Source organism: Gadus macrocephalus, chromosome 4 (genome assembly GCF_031168955.1).
Source record: "Gadus macrocephalus chromosome 4, ASM3116895v1".
Lineage (NCBI taxonomy): Eukaryota > Metazoa > Chordata > Actinopteri > Gadiformes > Gadidae > Gadus > Gadus macrocephalus.
In genome coordinates this window covers 33,755,967-33,778,459 of record NC_082385.1, presented here as the reverse complement: position 1 = coordinate 33,778,459, position 22,493 = coordinate 33,755,967, and the positions used below count along the sequence as shown (strand labels likewise).

Genomic DNA, 22,493 nt, shown 5'->3' with positions numbered 1-22,493 from the left:
CTATCACTCTCTCCCCTCTTTCTCCCTGTCCTCTCTCTCTCTCTCTCTGTCTCTGTCTCTCCCTCTTTCTCCCTATCCTTCTCTCTCCCCTCTTTCTCCCTATCCCTCTCCCTGTCTCCCCCTCTCTCTCACTATTCCTCTCCTTATCTTTCTCTCCCTCTCCCCTCTTTCTCCCTATCCCTCTCCCTGTCTCCCCCTCTCTCCCCTCTATCCCTCTCCTTCTCTCCCCTCCCCCCCTCTCTCTCCATCCCCAGACATTGTGACGTGTCTGGCCACTGACCACTGTGGCATCCATCTGATCTCCGGTTCCCGGGACACCACCTGCATGGTGTGGCAGGTCCTGCAGCAGGTGGGATCCACGGCAACCGTCGCCCCAACACCGCCTTCACTTCCTGTTTCCTGCCGTCAATTAGTTATTTATTAGCACACACAATGTAGCAAAGTGACACTAGGAGATATAGCAAAACGTATTGATTCATGAACAGCATGTATATAAGTCAACACTGTTCTTGTTAATTAACCATACCGGTGTCCTATTTAACATTCATAAAACAAGACAGTATGGACTGATAATATAAACCTAATGCAAGTCAAATATAAAGCAGATCTGAAACTTTAAAATAAAAAATATACAGGTTGATTCTTTGTATATATGTTCTTCATATACTTTATCCCTTTCAATAAAGTCGATGCTATCTTATTTGATGTATAGGTCACCTTAACGTTGCGCTAGGCGTCGTTCTCTCAGTAAAACAACCTTTTTTTGACTGTGTTCCACGGCGTTCCCCTCCCGTCCTGCAGGGCGGCGCTCCAGTGGGGCTGTGCCCCAAGCCGGTGCAGGTGCTGTACGGACACACGGACGAGGTGCTCAGCGTCAGCATCAGCACGGAGCTGGACATGGCCGTGTCGGGCTCCAGGGTAAGCCCTCAGACCCCCCCACGCCTCTCATCACGTGTCTGTGCATGTCACCCCCCCCCCACAGTCTGTTGGTATACAGGACCTTTTTCCGAGAACTCATGAAAACCTCATAAATGATGAAGTTGTTTTTTTGCTATCGTAATCTCCCCAAGACCCCTGTATGCACAGCAGGCCCCCGAACCACAGGTTGGCAATCGCTGCACAAGAGGCCGACGCCCTGATATTTCTCTGTTGTTTTTGTTGTTTTTGTAGCAGCACGGTCTTTCCGAGCTTAGCTCAGGAGGCAGAGTGGGTTGACTTGTAACCCGAAGGTTGCTAGTTCGATCCCCTGGCTTGAGGTGTCCCTGAGCAAGGCACCTAACCCTAACTATTCCTGAGGAGGTCACAGTCGCCCTGCCTGGTTTGACTCCACCGCCGTCGGCGTGTCAATGTGTGTGTGAACCGTTATTAGCAGACGCTTTGGATCAAAGCGTCTGCTAAATGTAAATGTGGTTAAAGCCTGTGTTGAGCTCACCTCCCCCCCCCCTCCCCTCCCCTGGGCTCCAGGACGGCACGGTGATCATCCACACGGTGCGGCGGGGCCAGTACATGCGCTGCCTGCGGCCGCCCTGCGACAGCTCCCTGCCCCTCTCCATCCTGCACCTGGCCGTCTCCTGGGAGGGACACCTGCTGGTGCACACCTGTCTGGAGGGCAAGGCCTCCCTCAAGGTAGCTAGCGCTGCTGCTGTAGCGCTGCTGGAGCGCGCTGCTAAAGTAGCGCTACTTTAGTAAAATAAAGGATACAAATAAATCATTCTGTCTAGAGCAGGCGTTCTCAAAGTTTTGACAGTTAAGGGCCAATTTAGGAACCCAAATTTTTTTTAATGAGGGCCGCCAAAGGAAAGGAAATCAGGCCGGAAACGCCGTCAGCATCCCAGTGGTGAAAAAAAACATTGCACCGTGGACCTCCGGGAGGGAGGTCAAGTGAGGTCTAAATCACGAAACTGTGGTTCACGCTTTCAAAGTAATGGAGTCGCATTAAAACTAACAAATGTAACAGGATTTAATTGAAAGCTAGAGAGAGTCGACTTATCTCTTTATATTTGTTTATCTTTGTTTAAATTAATATTGATCTAATAATAATACTTACATCTGTATGTCATTGCGGGCCGCCAGGAATGTTTCTGCGGGCCGCCATTGGCCCGCGGGCCGCACTTTGAGGACCAATGGTCTTGAGCGTAATATTCCGAGTGTCTCCTCTCCCCCCCGCAGGACAAGAACGCGCTGCACCTGTACTCGGTCAACGGGAAGCACCTGGCCAGCGAGCCCCTCCAGGAGCAGGTGACGGACATGAGCGTGTCCCAGGAGTACGTGGTGTTGGGCAGCGAGCAGGGATACCTGTCCATCAGGGACCTGTACAGGTGAGCCCCGCGGAAAGCCCCGCCCCCAAATTAAAAGAGTGTTATTCCACCAGGGGGGAGTGTGATTGGCCGTGGCCAGCCGGGAGGGTCACTGTGTATATCGTGTGTTTGTTGTTTGACAAATACACGATATACAAATTTATCATGAAAGTTACCCATCCCTGACCTAGATGTGTGACGGATAGATGAGCAACGTTTGCCACAGTCCAGTGGGTAGGCTGGTAGACTGATCTATCCAGCACACATCTAGGTGGACACGCCCACTTGTGATGTCACTAAAACCCAGGAAGAGGCAGATTTTTCAAACGGCTCGTCGTGGCTAAACACACTCACTCCTGGTGGCATCACATCGCCCCTTTACATGTGAACGTCGGCGGGGACTAGCTCAAAGGTAAATATAAGTGCCTAAGCCTCAAACTAAAAAACAATGAGGGTTTGCTCCACGGGCTATAAGCATCAAGTCCTGTGGCTGATCGTTCAGCTGACGCGCTCGCTGTAGGCTGGCTGTTGAGCCAATAACAATGTCCGACTTCGTCCATTTCTTTTGGGGTATTGATTCCAAACCCAGTACAAACATCGAGTCCGTCAATTTCCATAATCAACCTAGCAAACGAATGCAACGGGTAGTGGAGCGAGGCAGAGGTTTAGGAGCGAAGAGATTGAGCGAGCTGTCAAAAAGCTGCATGTGCTCCAGGCGACCTGGCGACAGTCTCCTACCTAAAAAGATTTGTATTGCAATGAAAGTGCGCCACCTAGTGGACAAATTGCGTCGTACATACAAAACTAATCTCTCTCTCTCTCTCTCTCTCTCTCTCTCTCTCTCTCTCTGTCTCTCTGTCTCTCTGTCTCTCTCTCTCTCTCTCTTTCCCCCCCCCCCCCTCCAGCCTGTCTCTGTGCGCGGCGCCCCTCGCCATGCGCGTGCCGGTGCGCTGCGTCTCGGTCACCAAGGAGCAGAGCCACGTGCTGGTGGGGCTGGACGACGGCAAGCTGATCGTGGTGGGCGTGGGCAAGCCGGCCGAGGTGAGGAACTCCGCGTGGCGCAGCTACCTGGCCCAGAGCCTGGAGGGCTCGCCGCTGCTGGCGCCGCTGCGCGCCCGCTCGCCCGCACGCCTCCTGCGGCAGCCAGACCACCTGGAGTTCCGGCCTGACGCAGAGCCGCAACCCCCCCCAATCCCCCCTCTGCTAAGCACCTCGAACCGCTAAGCTAGCTAGCTAACTAGTTGCACACAATGCATACACAATGCAGACAGTTCAAAACGATGGGACACACACACACACACACACACACACACACACACACACACACACACACACACAATTAGCTAGCCACCTAGTCGCTCGCTAGTTAGCGAGCCAGCTGCCGTATCTTGGCGAACCACTTGGATACTTGGATACTCTCCCAATACATCCTACCGCTAACGACCTCATTCTGCTAAGCTAAGCTAGCAAGCTAAGCTAGCAACGATGCTGTACAGACACACAGACACTATAAACACACACACACACACACACATGTGCAATAACAGTATACAGACAAAAACACACCACAATGATGAACATGGTTAACACATGTTCTACACATACCAACACGTGTTTTTTTTAGTCTCAGGGATGGAGGGGCTACTCCCGGGAAAGGACATGGTTTACAGACACACACACACACACACACACACACACACACACACACACACACACACACACACACACACACACACACTGTGCTCCGACCTGACTGTGATACAGAGAAGCCAGGTGTGGGACGTGCCATCAGTGGGGGGGGGGGTCTGGACCCTACCAACAGACAAACAATCCTTCAGTTTACACACCGGACCCTCCCCTCGCAAAAAGAACGATCATGGTTTGACCCGACCAAGCGACTCAGTTTTGTTTCGCAACCAAAACCTTTTTGTGAAAGGAAGAAAAAAAAAAAAAAAAGGCTTCCGTCATCCCTGACTAACTTTGTCCACCGTAGGCTTCCGTAACTAACCCGAGCCACGCCCATGTATGTACCTCACATTAATCTCGTTGTCTTCTAGCCAATCAGGTCTGTGCCAAGCTAGCCCGACGGCAGAGTATAGCAACCCCTAAAGTGTGTGTTTCCTTATGCAAGCCGAGACGCCAAGACAACGCCGCAAAAACAACTGTCCAGACTCTGTGACCCACCTCCTCAAACCACACTCACCCCCCACGGCCCCGCCCAGAGCTGGGTCATGTTATGACCAGGCTGATCATATCAATGTGTGTTTTTATCCAGGTGTGCCAAGGGCAGCGCACACACGTGGTTGTTTTTGCTTTTTTGTTTTCTTTGGATCGTTATCATTTTCACCACCAGAGGGCAGCAGAGGGACCAATATCCCTGTGTGTGTGTGTGTGTGTGTGTGTGTGTGTGTGTGTGTGTGTGTGTGTGTGTGTGTGTGTGTGTGTGTGTGTGTGTGTGTGTGTGTGTGTGTGTGTGTGTGTGTGTGTGTGTGTGTGTGTGTGTGTGTGTGTGTGGTAAAGCAAGAATGCCCATGGCATTACATCACAATAACATCTCATATCTTGATGAACATAAGATTGAAACATGTCCCAGCTCCCCCCCTCCCCCCCACACCCCCTTGCTTCCCAACCGCTCCCCTCACCGCAGCGTCGGGGTCACCTGATCGACCCGGCCCCTTGCCATTGGTTCATCTGCTGTTTATTGATTTTGTTGATTCTTCCAATGCATGTCTCATGATCAACGCTCTCTGGCTCCAAATCACTCATGGAATCACCTCCCCTTCCTCCCCCCTCCTCCCTTCATCGTCACTCTCCCTCCTCCTCCTCCTCCTCCTCCTCCTCAGATGCGACCGGGCCAGCTGATTGGTCGAAAGCTGTGGGGCTCCAGCAGCCGCCGGCTCACCCAGATCTCGGCCGGCGAGACCGAGTACCACCAGGGTGGAGGGGGCGACCAGCACGGGGACTGAGCCCCCCCCCACCACCACCACCACCACCACCACCACCACCCTGCAACCATACGCTCTGTCTACACCCACGCACACAGCCACAGCCTGTCATCAACCTAGCAGCACCTTCACCCCCTCCCCCCCCCCCCCCAATCCCCCCACCCAGAACCAGCCAGCACGCAACCTACAGCGATTCGCTGCTCCATTTGAAAAGGGGTGTGTGTGTGTGTGTGTGTGTGTGTGTGTGTGTGTGTGTGTGTGTGTGTGTGTGTGTGTGTGTGTGTGTGTGTGTGTGTGTGTGTGTGTGTGTGTGTGTGTGTGTGTGCGTGCGTCTCCCCCTGGTGCAGGCGCCATGGGGGCTGGCTCCACCCCCCCCCCCCCCCCCCCCCCCCAACAGCCTAGCACCATGACACCTTGTGTGTGACACTCAGTGCGTGTGTGTGTGGACACGCGCGACCACAAATCAATTTCTCAGTCGCCTTTAGATCCACACGACAAACTGCTCGACTTTCGTTTTTTCTTTGTTTTGGTTTGTTTTTCTTCTCAGCCTTCGTTTCGTCGGAGTGTGCCGCTCGCGGGCTAACAGAGTTAGCGCGGTGTCGTCGGAATGGCGGCCGACGGCCCCCGGCTGCCACTTGTCGTCGGTCTGTGGTCCGTGAGAGGTCGTTGGAGCGCGCGACTCTGCTTTGTTGTTGTTTACTTGTTTGACGTGTTTGTTTCACGGCTTTCTTTGGTCGTTTGCCCTCGCTGGTTAGGACAGTGTGGTCAGACCCTGACGCGTGCGCCCTGCACTTTGGCCTCGGTTTGTACATTTTGTTGCGTTGGTCCTCGCCATTCGAGTGACGGAGATTGGACAAGGGCGTGTCTGTCTGCAAAAAGAATCGGTTATTTTTCTTGTACCTCCATAACTGAACCAAGACACTAACGCACACGTGCACGTACACACTACAGATACATGAGGAAACCAATTCACAGACAGCACTACCCTTTCCCCGGGCCGTCTCTGCTTGTAACACACTACGCAACGGTTACTTGAATCAACCTCGGTTGCTTGATTTTTTTGTAATTTATTCGTGTTATTTTTTTAAATTCCAGTACCCTACTTGCCATCACATGGCTGAGACTGCATTTAAAGTCATGGTGGCACCAAGGCAGGGGCTGGTGCGTCGGCATGATTAAAGGGCTCTCTGTCACCTCATCCTCTCCCCTGTGACGTCATCCTCTTCCCTGTGACGTCATCCTCTTCCCTGTGACGTCATCCTCTTCCCTGTGACGTCATCCTCCTTCCCTGTGACGTCATCCTCTTCCCTCTGACGTCATCCTCTTCCCTGTGACGTCATCCTCTTCCCTGTGACGTCATCCTCTCTCCCCTCTGACGTCATCCTCTTCCCTGTGACGTCATCCTCCTTCCCTGTGACGTCATCCTCTTCCCTGTGACGTCATCCTCTTCCCTGTGACGTCATCCTCTTCCCTGTGACGTCATCCTCCTTCCCTGTGACGTCATCCTCCTTCCCTGTGACGTCATCCTCTTTCGCTGTGACGTCATCCTCTTCCCTGTGACGTCATCCTCTTTCGCTGTGACGTCATCCTCTTCTCTGTGACGTCATCCTCCTTCCCTCTGACATCATCCTCTATCGCTGTGACGTCATCATTTTCCTTGTGACGTCATCATTAATCCTGTGGCGTCATTGATTTTAACAGGAATGCTACTACTTGTTTTTTTATTAATTTTTCCAAGACTCCACGGTAGATGATCACTCTCCCAATCCACTCCACATGCACACACACACACACACACCCGCGCCCCAATTTCCACCCACTTTTGTATGCTTGTGACATTCATGTGTGTGTGAGCGCTCAGCCCCTCATGGGGTCGACGCGTTCACGATTGTGGCGTTAGTAAATGTCCGTCTCTACACTCAACAGACAGGTGGTTGAAAGTGTGAATTTTTCTTGAGCCAAATCAATCGTAGATTTGTGATTTGTGAATGCGTTTTTGAAAGCATTGCATCATCATAATCATCATCATCATCATCCTAACCCTGCCCCCCTCCCTTAGTTTGGGCTGAGTGGCATCACCCAGTAGCCTTTGAACATGGAGGGGGACTCAAGAGTACACGGATGCCCAGCTGGGTCCATCATACGAGAAACGTTGCAGTATTGGAAGACCAAGGGTTCTTTATGGGTCCTTTCTTAAAATGTTTAGGGTTTGTTTGGTTTTTAAAATAAACGGCCTGTTCTCTTTGTATATTTGTACATCTCTCTTATCATCGTTCGGCAAACTTTTGCTCTGCGGGTTTTGGATTTCGATTTTTTTCTTTCTGGGTTTTTCCAACACTTTTTAGTTTTTAAGTTTTTCCGAGACGGTGACGAATGCAGTGCCTTTTTCCTCGTTATGTAGCGTAGGACGAGGTCCTTAGCATTTTATCACGCAGGTTATCCCTTTAGCTGTCGTAGTTCAACACTATCATTCCAAGACTAACTAAACCCCCAACCTCAACACCCAGTCTCACAGGGACCCAAAGTTCAAAAGGAAATCAACTAACGAAAAAATATAACTTTTGTGTCTTACCTTTGCCTACACATCCTTTGTGACTGTCCCCAGAATGGATATCTGTGTGTGTATATCTGTGATTATTTATGAAGACAGTATATAATGTACAGCATGATTTTTATTTCAACGTATTTGAAATGTACTTTTCTGCACTTTCCAGGTACTAAATTGTAACAAATTATTTTAATCTGTCTGCCCCGAAAATCTGTACAGAAAAATTTGCTTTGTATTCACTAGTGAGAAATGATTATTAAAGTCTTGTCTAAATTGAAATGGCTTTGTTTGTGTTTTATCTCTTCTGAAAGTCTAGGTGGAAGCAAAAAAAAACGGCTACATGTTAACATATATTAGCATATTCAATATTAATTCATAACTGTACTATCCCTGTGCCAGTAATCAATGTAATATCCATCGTCTTCAGCAACCATTCATTCTCATCTTCCTAAACATCCATTTACCAAGAACAAAAAATCCACACTCGTATTCTACGACTGCTTGCTTTCGATTCAACTTTATTTAGTATAATTCAAGTGAAGCAGCGCAATGGATCGAATCCTTGCGTGCTATATCAAGTGCTATCACTAGCATGTCCCGTGCTATGTCCTTCATCACCAGCACCAGGTCAACATGGAGGGCGTAGACATCAGGCCGCCACTGGGTAGGAGCAGATGGACGCCCTCAGGAGCTCGCAGTCCACCGTCGACCACCAACTCTCGTCTACCAGGTACAAGAAATACAAGTTCAGCATAACGCATATCGAGGAAATTGTCTTTTGTACCTTCCCAGAGATAACATTTCTTCATATCTCTTTGCCAAACGGCAGCCTAGATACGGTCACACAGAGCGCTAGCTAGCTATAGCTAGCTATGCGTTCCGCGTGCGACCACACAGAATGCATAGCTAGCTATAGCTAGCTATGCGTTCCAGGTGTGACCATATCTACGCTGTAGATGACATTTGTCTCGCTGCCGCCCTGTTAGTCTTCCTTGACATGTTGGACGTGATCCTGGTGATCGTTAATCACTTCTACTGATTAACCTTGTAGTGGTTCTACCTCGTTGTTCAGACCGATTACGTCCCTGTGAGATCAGCATACGCCGCTCGTTATCGGCCTGGACTCAAATGATGATCATGCTTTTTTACTTTGCAGAACTCAAAGGTTAAATAACTTTAAATAAGCCAGCTATAAAAAAACAAATCAAAGATAACATCACATAGAAAAACAAGCAGGACAGGAGACCAACATGCACAGACGACTAAGTTGGACTTTTACACCTGAGGCCGGCAGTATACTGTAGATATATGACGATAAAGATAGTATCTACCTCAAGAGTTTGAACCTTCTTTGCTGTTGCTCAACAACCATTTATTAGGTGTAATGTAACATGACCTGTTTACCTAACATGGATCCATAAAGCTTTTTTTTTTTTTTTTGTATATGTATTTGCATGGGCTTTTTGTGGCTGTGAAGGGGAAGAAGGTTGGCGACGAGAAGGGACGACGTATAGAGCAAGGCGGGAATTGAACCTGGCACTCTAGCAGGTGGAGCCACCGTAGTGGTCATTGTGTTCAAACGTCTCAGAGTCGTACCCATGCGGAACATCTCCAGGCAGACGGGCTTAGCGCTGTGGACGTTGGGGTGACCTTTCATCCAGTCGCTGTACACCATCTCTGATCCGTCCAGCCACTGGGCTCGCTGGTTCTGGAGGAGAACACACACACACACACACACACACACACACACACACACACACACACACACACACACACACACACACACACAGTCACACACACACACACACACTTTCAGGTTATTTTTGGAGGAAACTCTACTAAAGAATGCTATTTGGTTTCTATCTTTTCTTGAATGCAGAATTGAGGCCCAAATTCTGTGAAAACGACATGAAGTCAATTTGTTGTGCAAGAGGTGGGCGGAGCTTAGGGGCTGACCTTGACCACGCCTCCCAGCCAGGTCAAAACGGGGCTGTCCTTGCCGTCCTTGCCGGTCACCATGGAAACCAGACCAGAATGCAGACTCCCATCAGTTATGGAGGCCAAGTCTGAGTTTGGTGCGAGGTCTCTGCACGTGGACTGGGGAGAAGACACAGGTTAAGCAAACTTTAACAACAAAAACTCAAATTACGTCCACAAGTCAAAAATCCAACGTTTTGCCAACTTCTACAAGCTAAACTTAAGAGATCAGATATCTCCTCATCTCGAAACACACATTAACGCAAATATATACATTAATAATATAAAATCAACCCCACCCCTCTCTGCCCTTATTCCAGATAATGTGTATGTGTTTGTGTCTAACCTGCGCGTCCTTGAAGGACAGCGGTGTGGGGTTGAACTGATAGCAGCGTCCCATGATGATTTTCCCTTTGCACTCTGGCGTATGTCTGCCAAGCGCCATGGAGGAGTGTTCGGTTCCCTGTCTAAAACCTTCTGGGAAGGACATCATGGGTTCGGTTCCCTGTCTGAAACCATCAGGAATGGACATCATAGGTTCGGTTCCCTGTCTGAAACCTTCAGGCATGGAGAACGTGGGTTCGGTCCCCTGTCTATAACCATCAGGAATAGAGGCCATGGGTTCGGTTCCCTGTCTAAAGCCGTCAGGAATGGAGGAGATCGATTTGGTTCCCTGTCTAAAACCATCAGGAATGGACATCCTCGGTTCGGTTCCCTGTCTAAAACCCTCAGGAATGGACATCATAGGTTCGGTTCCCTGTCTGAAACCTTCAGGCATGGAGAACGTGGGTTCGGTCCCCTGTCTGAAACCATCAGGAATAGAGGCCATGGGTTCGGTTCCCTGTCTAAAGCCGTCAGGAATGGAGGAGATCGATTTGGTTCCCTGTCTATAACCATCAGGAATGGACAACATAGGTTCGGTTCCCTGTCTAAAACCTTCAGGAATGGACATCCTCGGTTCGGTTCCCTGTCTAAAACCCTCAGGAATGGACATCATAGGTTCGGTTCCCTGTCTAAAACCATCAGGAATGGACATCATAGGTTCGGTTCCCTGTCTAAAACCCTCAGGCATAGAGAACGTGGGTTCGGTCCCCTGTCTGAAACCATCAGGAATAGAGGCCATGGGTTCGGTTCCCTGTCTAAAGCCATCAGGAATGGAGGGAATCGATTTGGTTCCCTGTCTAAAACCATCAAGAATGGACATCATAGGTTCGGTTCCCTGTCTAAAACCTTCAGGCATGGAGAACGTGGGTTCGGTTCCCTGTCTAAAGCCATCAGGAATGGAGGCCATGGGTTCGGTTCCCTGTCTGAAACCCTGGGGGAGTTTGTCTTCAAAATGCTCCTCCACTCGGACCCAACCAGCGCCACTCCTCTGGACCGGGATTTCAACTGGGGGAGAGAGACGACAGCATGTTCGGTTTGATCACATCTTCATGTTCAAATCCTATCGTTATCTTCCTCTTGTTCTCTCATGTTGTCTTTCCTGCTCACCTTCATCTAACCAATGCGTCTCAATCTCCGCGGAAACCTCCGCCACATCAGGACGGGCGGCGACTGGGGTGTAAACGTTGGGATTTCGGTCACATACGGAGAAAGAATAGAAAAAGAAAAAAGTCCAAAAATATATATTTATGAAATAACGTTCAGAGTTCAAAGCATCATTCAGGATCATTCATTCGACATTTCTCCATACCGGGATTCACCCTGCGCTCCATCTCGCTGACGTGCTCCAGCACGCGGCCGGTGTTGAGGTCCACCACGTAGTGCCTCGCGGGCTCGATGCCCTGGCGGTAGTCATCGGGGAGCAGCCTGGGCGAGGGGTCCGCGCTGTGCCTGAACTCCCCCGCCAGACCCTCCACATGGCTGACTCTGGGTGCCAGGGGGGCCGCACGCAGGCCTGGTAGGGACGGGAGTTGTTGAGCAACAATTCAAAATCAACGGTTTTGTGTACACCTTTTTTCGCTACGGTTTTGGGGGAGTTTTCACAGGGTAATGTGCAGAACATGAAGAAATTCCAATCACTTGAACGATGTATTAATAGAAAACTGTCGCCGGCAAGACAGATTGTCGAACATAAGACATGAAAATCCAATAATTTTTTCGTGCCACAAAATGTGCCACTTTTTCCAATTTCTCTGAAATAGCTTTTTTTCTTTGAGGCTCGGTTTGGCCTCTCAATTACACCAAAAACCAAGTTTTTATCACAAAAAACGATTATTTCTAAAAACTTTCTAGAAACAGGGTTTTTGGTTCTCAAGCGTCACATTATGCGCCAGAAAATGCTTAACGTCATGTGAGCGCCCGCTTTCTGGCCACAGGAACGAACCTCGTGCCATATAGGGGGATTATTTGTTTACCAACACGCCGGATGCGCACGCAGAATGATCGCAAAACGAAAAATTTGTTTGACCGGTTGCCATGGTTATCTCCGTGTGGTTAATCTGCAGTTGCGGTGTTAATTAGCGATGTTGTCAGCTCACTGTTGCATTAAACTGTGATCAGAAAACGCGGTTATATGCTGTAGACCCTATAGTACCTGTGGTATAAAGGCTGGGACGAATTTCAAATTATAAATATGTACACTTTATGTTGAATGTATAGACCGTCGCGATTCCCATTGAAGCGAATGGCGCGGTGATTATTCTTCAAAACGAGAGCCGGTAAATTGTGAAAAAAGGAATTAAATTGTGGTTTTGGAAGGAACAGGAAGTCGCTTGTGTTATTCGAGGACTCTGATTGGCTTGCATGGCTTTATCCTTCTCCCTACACTGCCGCCCATAGGTTTGGCATAGTTATAATGGCGCTCGACGGCGTATTTATGCGGGTTGATGTAAATGACAATGTGCACGATATTATTTTTGAAAAACGGAGGGTGGGAAATATTTGTTTCTCTAAATACCCTGCTATGTATAAACAGAAGGTCAGAAGGTCAATTCTTCCATAACCAAGACTTTTCAAACCTTTTTCCTGTAACAGCCTTCTTGCTTGCTGCAATCAAACTCTTTTTAGGCCGTGATCTACTCTTATCACAGCATCAATATCCCAAGATACATCACTAAATTATTAACAAACACATATAGCTCATGCAGATATCAGCCCCTGCTATGTGTTGCAATCCTTTCCATTCGTCTGTGATGAACAGATTAACGTTTATCAAATGAAGTAATTCTCGTTATCATACAGATATCCCTCAAAGGACGCCTATAAGGCTTTGAGACTGAAACTGATGTTTTGTCTTATAAAGATGAAGTAATCACATCAATCACTACATAATTGTGATCATGTGCCTACTTTAAAGTATTTTACCCTTGCGATTTATGCAAATCTATTTTGACGTCATTCTCTGGAATTAAGCACTTTTTCGTAAGGGTGTCTTACCAGAAAGGGCCAAGCATAGTAGTGCAATCCTCAGCATCTTGTTCACACTAGACAGGAGAGACGGACACACGGCACATTTAGGGCATTTAGCAGACACTTTTATCCAAAGCGACTTACACACATTCACAGGGTTCATACACGCATTCACACGGCAACGGCAGAGTCAACCGTGCAAGGTGAAGCCAGCACGTCAGGAGCAGTTAGGGTCAGGTGCCTTGCTCAGGGACACCTCCACGCTCAGCCAGGGGGGGCCGTGGGTTTGAACTAGCAACCTTCCGGTTACAAGTCAACCCACTCTAATAAATCGACCCGGTATTCATTCAGTAATTTAATATTTTCAAGTGTGTGTGTGTGTGTGTGTGTGTGTGTGTGTGTGTGTGTGTGTGTGTGTGTGTGTGTGTGTGTGTGTGTGTGTGTGTGTGTGTGTGTGTGTTTCAGTGTGTTTCCCTCACCTGCAGTGGAGCTGTGTTCGTCAGACCTGATCCTGTGTTACTGACTGTCTCTCTGAGGCGGAGGAGGCTTTATAAAGACCTCCGGACATGTCTGCCGCCCGCCCAACGCAGATAAAAACATGGATATAGGATGACTCATTCACCTGCCGTTGTACTTTCCACCGAGGGACACTTTGACCCCAGGGTTGCCAAACACCCGATTAGTTCTGCAGACAAGGCAGGGCTGACTGATATATTGAGGTGTGATGTTTTCCTACACTTCGAATTCCTGTTCATATTCTTATCAGGTCAGACGACTTGTTTCAAGAGGAACTTTCATGCACCAGGAGAACAGCGTTCGACTAAACCCGTCAGTCTGCTACCCCTGCCCTGTGACGTGCAAGGAGCAGATCTGCGATTGGTGTTCTGAGCGCCCCCCCCTGTGGTGGTCCTACGCCAACACCTAACCCTAACTGCGCCTGTGGAGCCCGCTGTCGCCCTGCGTGGTCGACTCCGCCGCCGCCGGTGTGTGTGGAAGTCGCTTTGGAGAAAAAGCGTCTGCTAAATGTAAGTGTGGTTAAAGCCTGTGTTGAGCTCACCTCAACAGCTCCCTGCCCCTCTCCATCCTGCACCTGGCCGTCTCCTGGGAGAGACACCTGCTGGTGCACACCAGTCTGGAGGGCAAGGCCTCCCTCAAGGTAGCTAGCGCTGCTGCTTTAGCGCTGCTGCTGTAGCGCTGCTGCTTTAGCGCTGCTGCTGTAGCGCTGCTGCTTTAGCGCTGCTGCTTTAGCGCTGCTGCTTTAGCGCTGCTGCTTTAGCGCTGCTGCTTTAGCGCTGCTGCTTTAGCGCGCTGCTTTAGCGCTGCTGCAGGAGCGCACTGCTTTAGCGCGCTGGCTGACATGCCTGTCCTGGTCCCCCACTTTGAAGCTGGTGTGGTCCTTAGCACGGCGGCTGGCATGCCAGCTAGCAATAGTGGTTAGCATGGTGGTTAGCATGTTAATGTACTAGCTGGTGTTGTACTCGGGGTGGTAGCTAGCACGGCAGCTGGCATGCTAGATAGAATAGTGGTTAGCATGGTGGTAGAATGGTAATGTAGTAGCAGGAATGTTGGCTAGGTTGGAAGCTAGCATGGTAGCTAGTGTAGCCATGTTATTTCCATTACCGTCGCAACGACACTATCATTCTGTCTAGACAAGTGTTTCATTCAGTCGAGTGTCTCCTCTCCCCCCCGCAGGACAAGAACGCGCTACACCTGTACTCGGTCAACGGGAAGCACCTGGCCAGCGAGCCCCTCCAGGAGCAGGTGACGGACATGAGCGTGTCCCAGGAGTACGGGGTTGTTGGGAACAGGAAGGCGAATATGAGCGCGAATTTCACACTGGCGCAAATTCGGTGGGCAGATTACGGAAATATCAGTGATCCCGTGATTTTGAGCTAAGCGTCCGTGGTCATCTCACGGATTCCTGTGTCCTCCCCACAATGCAGATAATCAACTCGGATAATGTTTACCCAAGACATGTTTACACGAGTAAAATAATGCGTAAGGGGATGCCTTCAACCTTGTGACCGGTTTACGGTTCACATTTAGATGAAACTGAGTAAAGGTTTTCTGTGGCTGTTGCTTGCCACAGAAAACAAAGCTCTTGATGACGAAAGCCGCCCCCTCATTGTTGACCACAAAGGCCCAGCCCTGACGAGGAAGTGTCTTCTCATTCAAACGCTGCACCGGCTGACGGTGCATCAAACCGGTAAGTCCATCAAAAATTCAAGTGTGGAGTATAAGACTTGCGTTTCATATAGTTCACACTTTCAGCTTTACATATGAGTTTTCAAGGCAGAGTTGTTATAAGACGATAATGGAGTCCAAAACAAAAGATGATTCAGCATTGAGAGGAAGTCCAAGAGCGAACCAACAACTTTGCAGATATTGCGTAAAAGTACTTTTTATATTATGTTGGTAATAGTATGCATAGTATGCGGAATGTACTCTAACCATGTGGAATGCAAAAATGTGTGGAGCAGAATAAATAAATAAATATTCAAAGCCTTCATCATGGCATGGTAGCTTCACCAAGGAATTATGATTGCGGGAGCCACGCGGTTGCTAGATTGTTTATTAATATACATATAAGTCAGTCCGATGTCTTCATATATATTAAGTATATATATATATATATAGCACAGAGGCGGTTGTGGGCAATATGGTGTGTGTGTGTGTGTGTGTGTGTGTGTGTGTGTGTGTGTGTGTGTGTGTGTGTGTGTGTGTGTGTGTGTTGCCACGGACGTTTGTGAGAGGATGTGTTGCGAGGGGTGACTCAAAAGTTTGTTGGGGCTAAATAATCCCCTCTAACACCCCTGTGCACGTACACAAACAACATATGCGTGGGCAGACTATGGAGAACCCCTAATGGTGAGCACAACGGTGATGTAGCAGCTCATTATGGACTTCTATGGCCAAAAGTTATTTGATATTTTCTACTGAATTTGTGATGCATGTTGAAGAATTAAGTTTCATTTCAGTAATGTCATCTTTCCCAGATGAAGATGTTATTTTTGTTGTTGGCATTTCCCTTCTTTTTCAAAGGTAAGACATTTTTAAATATTGAAGAGTTCCAGTAACCATAATAATTGTAATAATTTGAGCTGTTACCCTCATAGCCTATAATCAATGACAATTGATTCAATCATGTCATGTAATATTTCAAACCAAAATATGACACTACAATATATAAAAGATGTCCACCTCAAAGTGTTTTTGAAACTAGTAAAAATATAGTATTCACATGACTTACAACCTTTCTCTTTCAGTTTGTACCGGCCTTCTTCTTTCTGGAGAAGTCGGAGGGACGGTGTTGTTTCAATGCAACTCAATAAAGATGGATATAAAGTCTATGTCCTTTCAAGGAGGCACAGATTTTAAAAAGGTTATAATTGGATATCATGCTCCGACGAACAAGACCGAAGTCCTTCGACCTGACACCTTCTTGGACAATGTGGATAAAACGGTAACCTTTGGAAATCTAACCGTCTCAGATGAAGGGACATATAAATGCATCGTAAACCATGGCGTCGGTAGAGGAAAAACTGAAGACACCAAAACAACGCTCAGCATAACTGGTAGGCCCTCCAGGCACTGATTCCCACTCCCAACAAGAACATTGGAATAATATATAATACCTATTACATTCCACCACCCCAATCAGTTTGTTCTGAAGTGCACAAATGTGGACGGATAAACTCTTTATCCAAAGCATGTAACTTCCTCCAAGTTATTTTCAGACTTTCAGAGGAATTTTAGATTGGACCTCTGGAACACACGTCGGGATGCCAATTTATTTTCACTTTAGTTGATCCCCTGAATGATTCGAACCATGACTTCCCTTTTGCTTCACATAAAAAGGGAAGTGTGAAGATTCGCCCGGCGTGTTTGCTTTGTCATCTCCCGTTTTCTTCGTTAATGAACTTCTCGTTTTCCCTCTTTAGCAACCCCCGATACAGTGACACTAGAGCGTCGCATTCCTGGGAGCTCTGGTGACGTCTCCAATGCCTCGCTGACGTGTACTGCCGTCGCGGTCTATCCAGTCAGCAAAATATCATGGAATGTTTCTGGTGTCCTTGAGCATCAATGGGAGAACATAGTCACGCAGGATAAGAATTCTCTGCTGTTCAACATCTCGAGCACTGCGTTCTTCAACTGTTCAGACAAATCAACGCGACTCATCACGTGCTCTTTGGGGGGCGTTTCCTCTGACGAGAAGATTGTCTGCCAGCAGCCCAAAGGTGAATTTAATTGAGGGACACAGGCAGACAAGGACTATAGTGGTAGAGTAGCTTTCTAGAGGTTGGTGGGGGTAAAAAAAAAAAAAAGACTGTTTTTTGAGAAAATTGTATATAAACTGTAATGCCCGTCATGTCAAACAGAGCATTCCCAAACAACAAATAGTATTTGTAACGACACAGGCTACTATTTCAGTTACTTAAGTTCATTCTGGTGTCAATGTGTTTTTTTTCAAGGTCACTCTTTACTATACTGCCTTCTAATTTTAATCGCACCAGTCCTGGGGTTTGGGCTGATTTGCTTGCCGGGGGGAAATGCAAAAGAAATCCACGTAAGTGCACACAAGATCATTGAGCAAACAAACTAAAATAAATAAACGCCAGTATACTAAAAGTTGCTGACATTTTCCTTCTGTCTATGCAGGATGGTAAGCTAGATTGTTACGAATTTCATACTCACTCTTAAAATGCAATCCCTACAGCTTTTGAATTTACCAGTAGGCCTATTAGATAATATCGTTTTTCCTGTATAATAAAAATACTATAGACACAATAGACCTGGAACGTGTGTAAAATAACAACGCAGTGAGTAATAAATAGAGCAGTACGGATCATGAATTTGTGCGACCCTTTACACTTGGGTGCGCAGAATGAATGTTATGCAGTTCTGCCAGGGAGTGAACACCTGCCTTATTCGGGGCTTAACTGAACTTGCCTGTTTTAAAGCATGACCACGGATGCCGGAACTGCAGAATGCAGGTTGCGGAGCTACAGGTCTTCAGACCTGGAGAACCGGTGCGACTCTATCAGATAGCAGAGTGCAGCAATGAGTGCCATGGGGACCACGGCCGAGAAGGAGACTGATATATTGTGGTGACCTTCGGCGTCGTCGCCGAGTTCAGGGTACCGCAAGGGATCCTGGGGGGGGTAGGACCATCGCAAGTTGGACCTCTGGCGCCCTCCTAGGTCCTTTGCGGCAGAGACATTGTGTGGGGTTATTGTTCCCGACACCGTCACCTAGACGTTTATGTCTATTAGTTATATTGAGTGTGTGTGGCGTGTGCGTGATCATTCAAGGCAACTCTGAAGAACAGGTGCATTACGGTATCATTTTATATTATTGTTAATAGTCTAACATTTCAGTAGCGTTTTTTTTTCATTTGCTTTTTTAGCTATGTATGACAGTTAACAATGTTGGTGTATTGCTATTAAATTAATTATGTGTGTAGGCCACTCCAACTCCGTTGCTGGTTGATATTTAACCATTTATTTGTACATAAATTATTGATTGCATTTTTCGTAAAGTTAGTTTGAAGGAATCTTTTTCTTAAGCAATAACATTGAACTGTATTTTGGTGTTATATTGTATTATTATATTGTTATATTATATAGTTTGTGTTATATGGAGCAATCTTTCATATTTATAAAGTTCAAAGATCAATAAAGTTATATCTATTTTTATTTGAACTGCCTGTATGTCCTCTTGATTATAGTATTACAGTGTGTACCTTGGTTATCAGCTATCATCAAATGGTGTCCAAATGGCTGCATGTGTAAGAAATAGGACTTGGAACAAAAAGTGTAATAGAAAGGGCTCATAAAAATGTGCCACTTTTTCCAATTTCTCTAAAATAGTTTTTTTTTTTCCTTTGATGCTCAGAAGCACAATTCTTCCATAACCAAGACTTCTCAAACCTTTTCTAATCGTTTCCCTGAAACAGCCTTCTTGCTTGCTGCAATCAAACTCATTAGGCCGTGATCTACTCTTATCACAGCATCAATGTCCCAAGATACATCACTCAACAACAAACAAATATAACAAATATATAGCTCAGTTCGGTTGCATCAAGCAGATATCAGCCGTGTTGCATTCCTTTCCATTTGTCTGTGATGAACAGATTAACTTTGATCAAATTAAGTAATTGCTGTTATCATACAGATATCCCTCAAAGGATGCCTATACAGCTTTGTCTCCAAATGATTCACCAGTGTGCCAAAAAGACTGATGTTTGGTCTTATGGAGATGAAGTAATCACATCAATCACTACGTAATTGTGATCACGTACCTACTTTAAAGTATTTCATCCCCTTATTTTACCCTTGCTATGTATGCAAATGTATTTTGACTTTATTTACTGGAATTAAGCACTTTTCCGTAAGGGTGTCTTACCAGAAAGGGCCAAGTAGTGGAATCCTTCACATCTTGATCACACTAGACAGGAGAGACGGACACACGGCACATTTAGGGCATTTAGCAGACACTGACGGAGTCAACCATGCAAGGTGAAACCGGCTCGTCAGGAGTAGGCCTACTTACGGTCAGGTGCCTTGCTCAGGGACACCTCCACGCTCAGCCAGGAGGGGGCCGTGGATTTGAACTAGCAACCTTCCGGTTGCAAGTCAACCCATTCAAATAAGTCGACCCTGTATTCATTCAGTTATTTAACATTTTCAAGTGTGTGTTTGTGCGTGCGTGTGTTTCACTAACCTGCAGTGGAGTTGATCCTGGGCTCCTGACTGTCTTGTCTCTCTGAGATGAAGGAGGATTTATTAAGACCTCAGCATCTGCCGTTGTACTTTCCACCGAGTGCCCCCAGGGTTGCTAATTGATCGAAGGCTGCACACAAAGTAGGGCTGATATATTGAGGTGTGATGTTTTCCTACACTTCGAATTCCTGTTCATATTCTTATCAGGTTAGACTACTTGTTTCAAGAGCCACTTTCATGTAGCCTACCAGGAGAACAGCGTTACCCTGCCCTGTTACACGCAAGAAGCAGATCAGTGATTGGTGACGTTATGAGTGCCCCCCTGTGGTCGTCATACGCTGTCCTGAAAAGGTTATATTGCCATTTTTCTACTGAGAGAAGCACGGAGTTTGTCAACAAGGTAGAGGGATCGTTCGGCAACGTATGAGAGGCAAAAATTGCCTTCATTAACTTGTCTCGAATGGAAACTTAACTTTGAACCGCTGACCGGAATCTGTAGAATAAGTTTATTGCTCCATAATTTTTTTCGCCGAAATATTTATTCTTACAAATAATAATACAATTTGTATTATAACACATAGGCCTATTTGATCATGGATTGAAAGGTAGTATAGTATCTATTTAAAAATTGTTAGCTTGTATCATTGACAAATGCAAATCTATTCTTATATGTATAATTAAAGAAAACATAAAAGATGTAGAGGTAACATGTATTTGTATAATCTATTCATTAACTCTATTCACATACAGTAAGTGCAGACTCGTACATGATATTGTGTATTGAACATAAAGGCTTTTGTAACTTCTCGAAGTCGTTCTAGAATTTGCCACAATGAACCCCAACAGTAAACTCCCCCACCAGTGTGTCATGCTACACTCGACGACTCATCTAAAATCAATAGCTACAATTGTTGTAAATTATTTCTGAAGCGCAGTTGTGTTAAATATATATATGACTATTTTTATTTATTTTATTATTATTACTTTTTATGTCGAATAAGAAGTATTCAATTATGGTTATCTGCAACATGAGTACCATTTACCTATTTATTTATTGATGCGTTTTTATTTCCCTCTGCCCTTACCGGGATGTCGATGCTATAAAAGCCGGAAAACGTCAATTTTCACGTTATTGGTCAACGTGAGTTCATGCGTGTCACACTGAGCCGCAGCACGTGTGATTTTTTATAGACATATAAACATAGAAGCCGCATTGGTCTTTGGACGTACGCAAACGTCGCCGCCATATTGGAGAGGGCAAGACTGACCTGCAGACACACAATTCAACGTGCGAGTTTCCGTGTTCTGGATTCAAAGCACTGTTACGTTAACAATTGATTCATGTGATGTAATGTAATGGAAAAAACGCAGTAGATCGTTTACTTATATTTGTTTACAGTTCAGTTTTGGCCTCTCCAATATGGCGGCGACTATGACGGTCGAATCAATGCGGTCATGATTGGTGACGTTATGAGTGCCCCCCTGTGGTCGTCATACGCTGTCCTGAAAAGGTTATATTGCCATTTTTCTACTGAGAGAAGCACGGAGTTTGTCAACAAGGTAGAGGGATCGTTCGGCAACGTATGAGAGGCAAAAATTGCCTTCATTAACTTGTCTCGAATGGAAACTTAACTTTGAACCGCTGACCGGAATCTGTAGAATAAGTTTATTGCTCCATAATTTTTTTCGCCGAAATATTTATTCTTACAAATAATAATACAATTTGTATTATAACACATAGGCCTATTTGATCATGGATTGAAAGGTAGTATAGTATCTATTTAAAAATTGTTAGCTTGTATCATTGACAAATGCAAATCTATTCTTATATGTATAATTAAAGAAAACATAAAAGATGTAGAGGTAACATGTATTTGTATAATCTATTCATTAACTCTATTCACATACAGTAAGTGCAGACTCGTACATGATATTGTGTATTGAACATAAAGGCTTTTGTAACTTCTCGAAGTCGTTCTAGAATTTGCCACAATGAACCCCAACAGTAAACTCCCCCACCAGTGTGTCATGCTACACTCGACGACTCATCTAAAATCAATAGCTACAATTGTTGTAAATTATTTCTGAAGCGCAGTTGTGTTAAATATATATATGACTATTTTTATTTATTTTATTATTATTACTTTTTATGTCGAATAAGAAGTATTCAATTATGGTTATCTGCAACATGAGTACCATTTACCTATTTATTTATTGATGCGTTTTTATTTCCCTCTGCCCTTACCGGGATGTCGATGCTATAAAAGCCGGAAAACGTCAATTTTCACGTTATTGGTCAACGTGAGTTCATGCGTGTCACACTGAGCCGCAGCACGTGTGATTTTTTATAGACATATAAACATAGAAGCCGCATTGGTCTTTGGACGTACGCAAACGTCGCCGCCATATTGGAGAGGGCAAGACTGACCTGCAGACACACAATTCAACGTGCGAGTTTCCGTGTTCTGGATTCAAAGCACTGTTACGTTAACAATTGATTCATGTGATGTAATGTAATGGAAAAAACGCAGTAGATCGTTTACTTATATTTGTTTACAGTTCAGTTTTGGCCTCTCCAATATGGCGGCGACTATGACGGTCGAATCAATGCGGTCATATCATTGGTTTCCAACCCCGGAAGTATTCGTGAGCG

The 22,493-nt window shown here is 46.2% G+C and overlaps 3 protein-coding genes and 3 long non-coding RNA genes across 7 annotated transcripts in view; 3 read left to right on the top strand and 3 right to left on the bottom strand.

The window, feature by feature from the left end:
• The window catches only part of LOC132456497 (neurobeachin-like protein 1), a 12,802-nt gene extending 4,733 nt beyond the window's left edge, over positions 1–8,069 (top strand). The window contains 6 exon segments of the mRNA XM_060050863.1: positions 255–349; positions 802–918; positions 1,465–1,626; positions 2,170–2,318; positions 3,203–3,338; positions 5,141–8,069. Of these exon segments, the coding sequence (XP_059906846.1) occupies positions 255–349; positions 802–918; positions 1,465–1,626; positions 2,170–2,318; positions 3,203–3,338; positions 5,141–5,263 (782 nt within the window). The 3' untranslated portion in view covers positions 5,264–8,069.
• LOC132456503 (uncharacterized) lies at positions 4,686–5,120 on the bottom strand. Its single transcript, XR_009525495.1, has 2 exons — positions 4,940–5,120; positions 4,686–4,898 (listed from the first exon to the last, which is right to left on the bottom strand). It is a non-coding gene; the product is annotated as an uncharacterized LOC132456503 (long non-coding RNA).
• Positions 8,070–8,291: 222 nt separating the features above from the next.
• Positions 8,292–13,955, bottom strand: LOC132456496 (uncharacterized). The gene is made up of 8 exons (XM_060050862.1): positions 13,598–13,955; positions 13,146–13,192; positions 11,461–11,664; positions 11,259–11,321; positions 10,114–11,156; positions 9,747–9,887; positions 9,387–9,498; positions 8,292–8,513 (listed from the first exon to the last, which is right to left on the bottom strand). The coding sequence occupies exons 2-8, from the start codon at positions 13,180–13,182 to the stop codon at positions 8,440–8,442; spliced, it is 1,674 nt and encodes a 557-aa protein (XP_059906845.1). The 5' UTR covers positions 13,183–13,192; positions 13,598–13,955; the 3' UTR covers positions 8,292–8,439.
• LOC132456617 (neurobeachin-like protein 1) lies at positions 13,915–15,328 on the top strand. Its single transcript, XM_060051024.1, has 3 exons — positions 13,915–13,999; positions 14,171–14,274; positions 14,811–15,328. The coding sequence occupies exons 1-3, from the start codon at positions 13,915–13,917 to the stop codon at positions 15,012–15,014; spliced, it is 393 nt and encodes a 130-aa protein (XP_059907007.1). The 3' UTR covers positions 15,015–15,328.
• A 208-nt stretch (positions 15,329–15,536) lies between these two features.
• On the bottom strand, positions 15,537–21,237 carry LOC132456501 (uncharacterized). 2 transcript variants are annotated; one of them, XR_009525493.1, is made up of 4 exons: positions 20,926–21,237; positions 19,842–19,970; positions 19,524–19,565; positions 15,537–18,322 (listed from the first exon to the last, which is right to left on the bottom strand). It is a non-coding gene; the product is annotated as an uncharacterized LOC132456501 (long non-coding RNA). The 2 variants fall into 2 exon arrangements; XR_009525492.1 differs by lacking the exon at positions 20,926–21,237 and having other exon boundaries at positions 17,045–18,322; positions 19,842–20,914.
• On the top strand, positions 16,114–18,820 carry LOC132456502 (uncharacterized). Its single transcript, XR_009525494.1, has 3 exons — positions 16,114–16,160; positions 16,385–17,356; positions 17,591–18,820. It is a non-coding gene; the product is annotated as an uncharacterized LOC132456502 (long non-coding RNA).
• Positions 21,238–22,493: the final 1,256 nt, after the last annotated feature.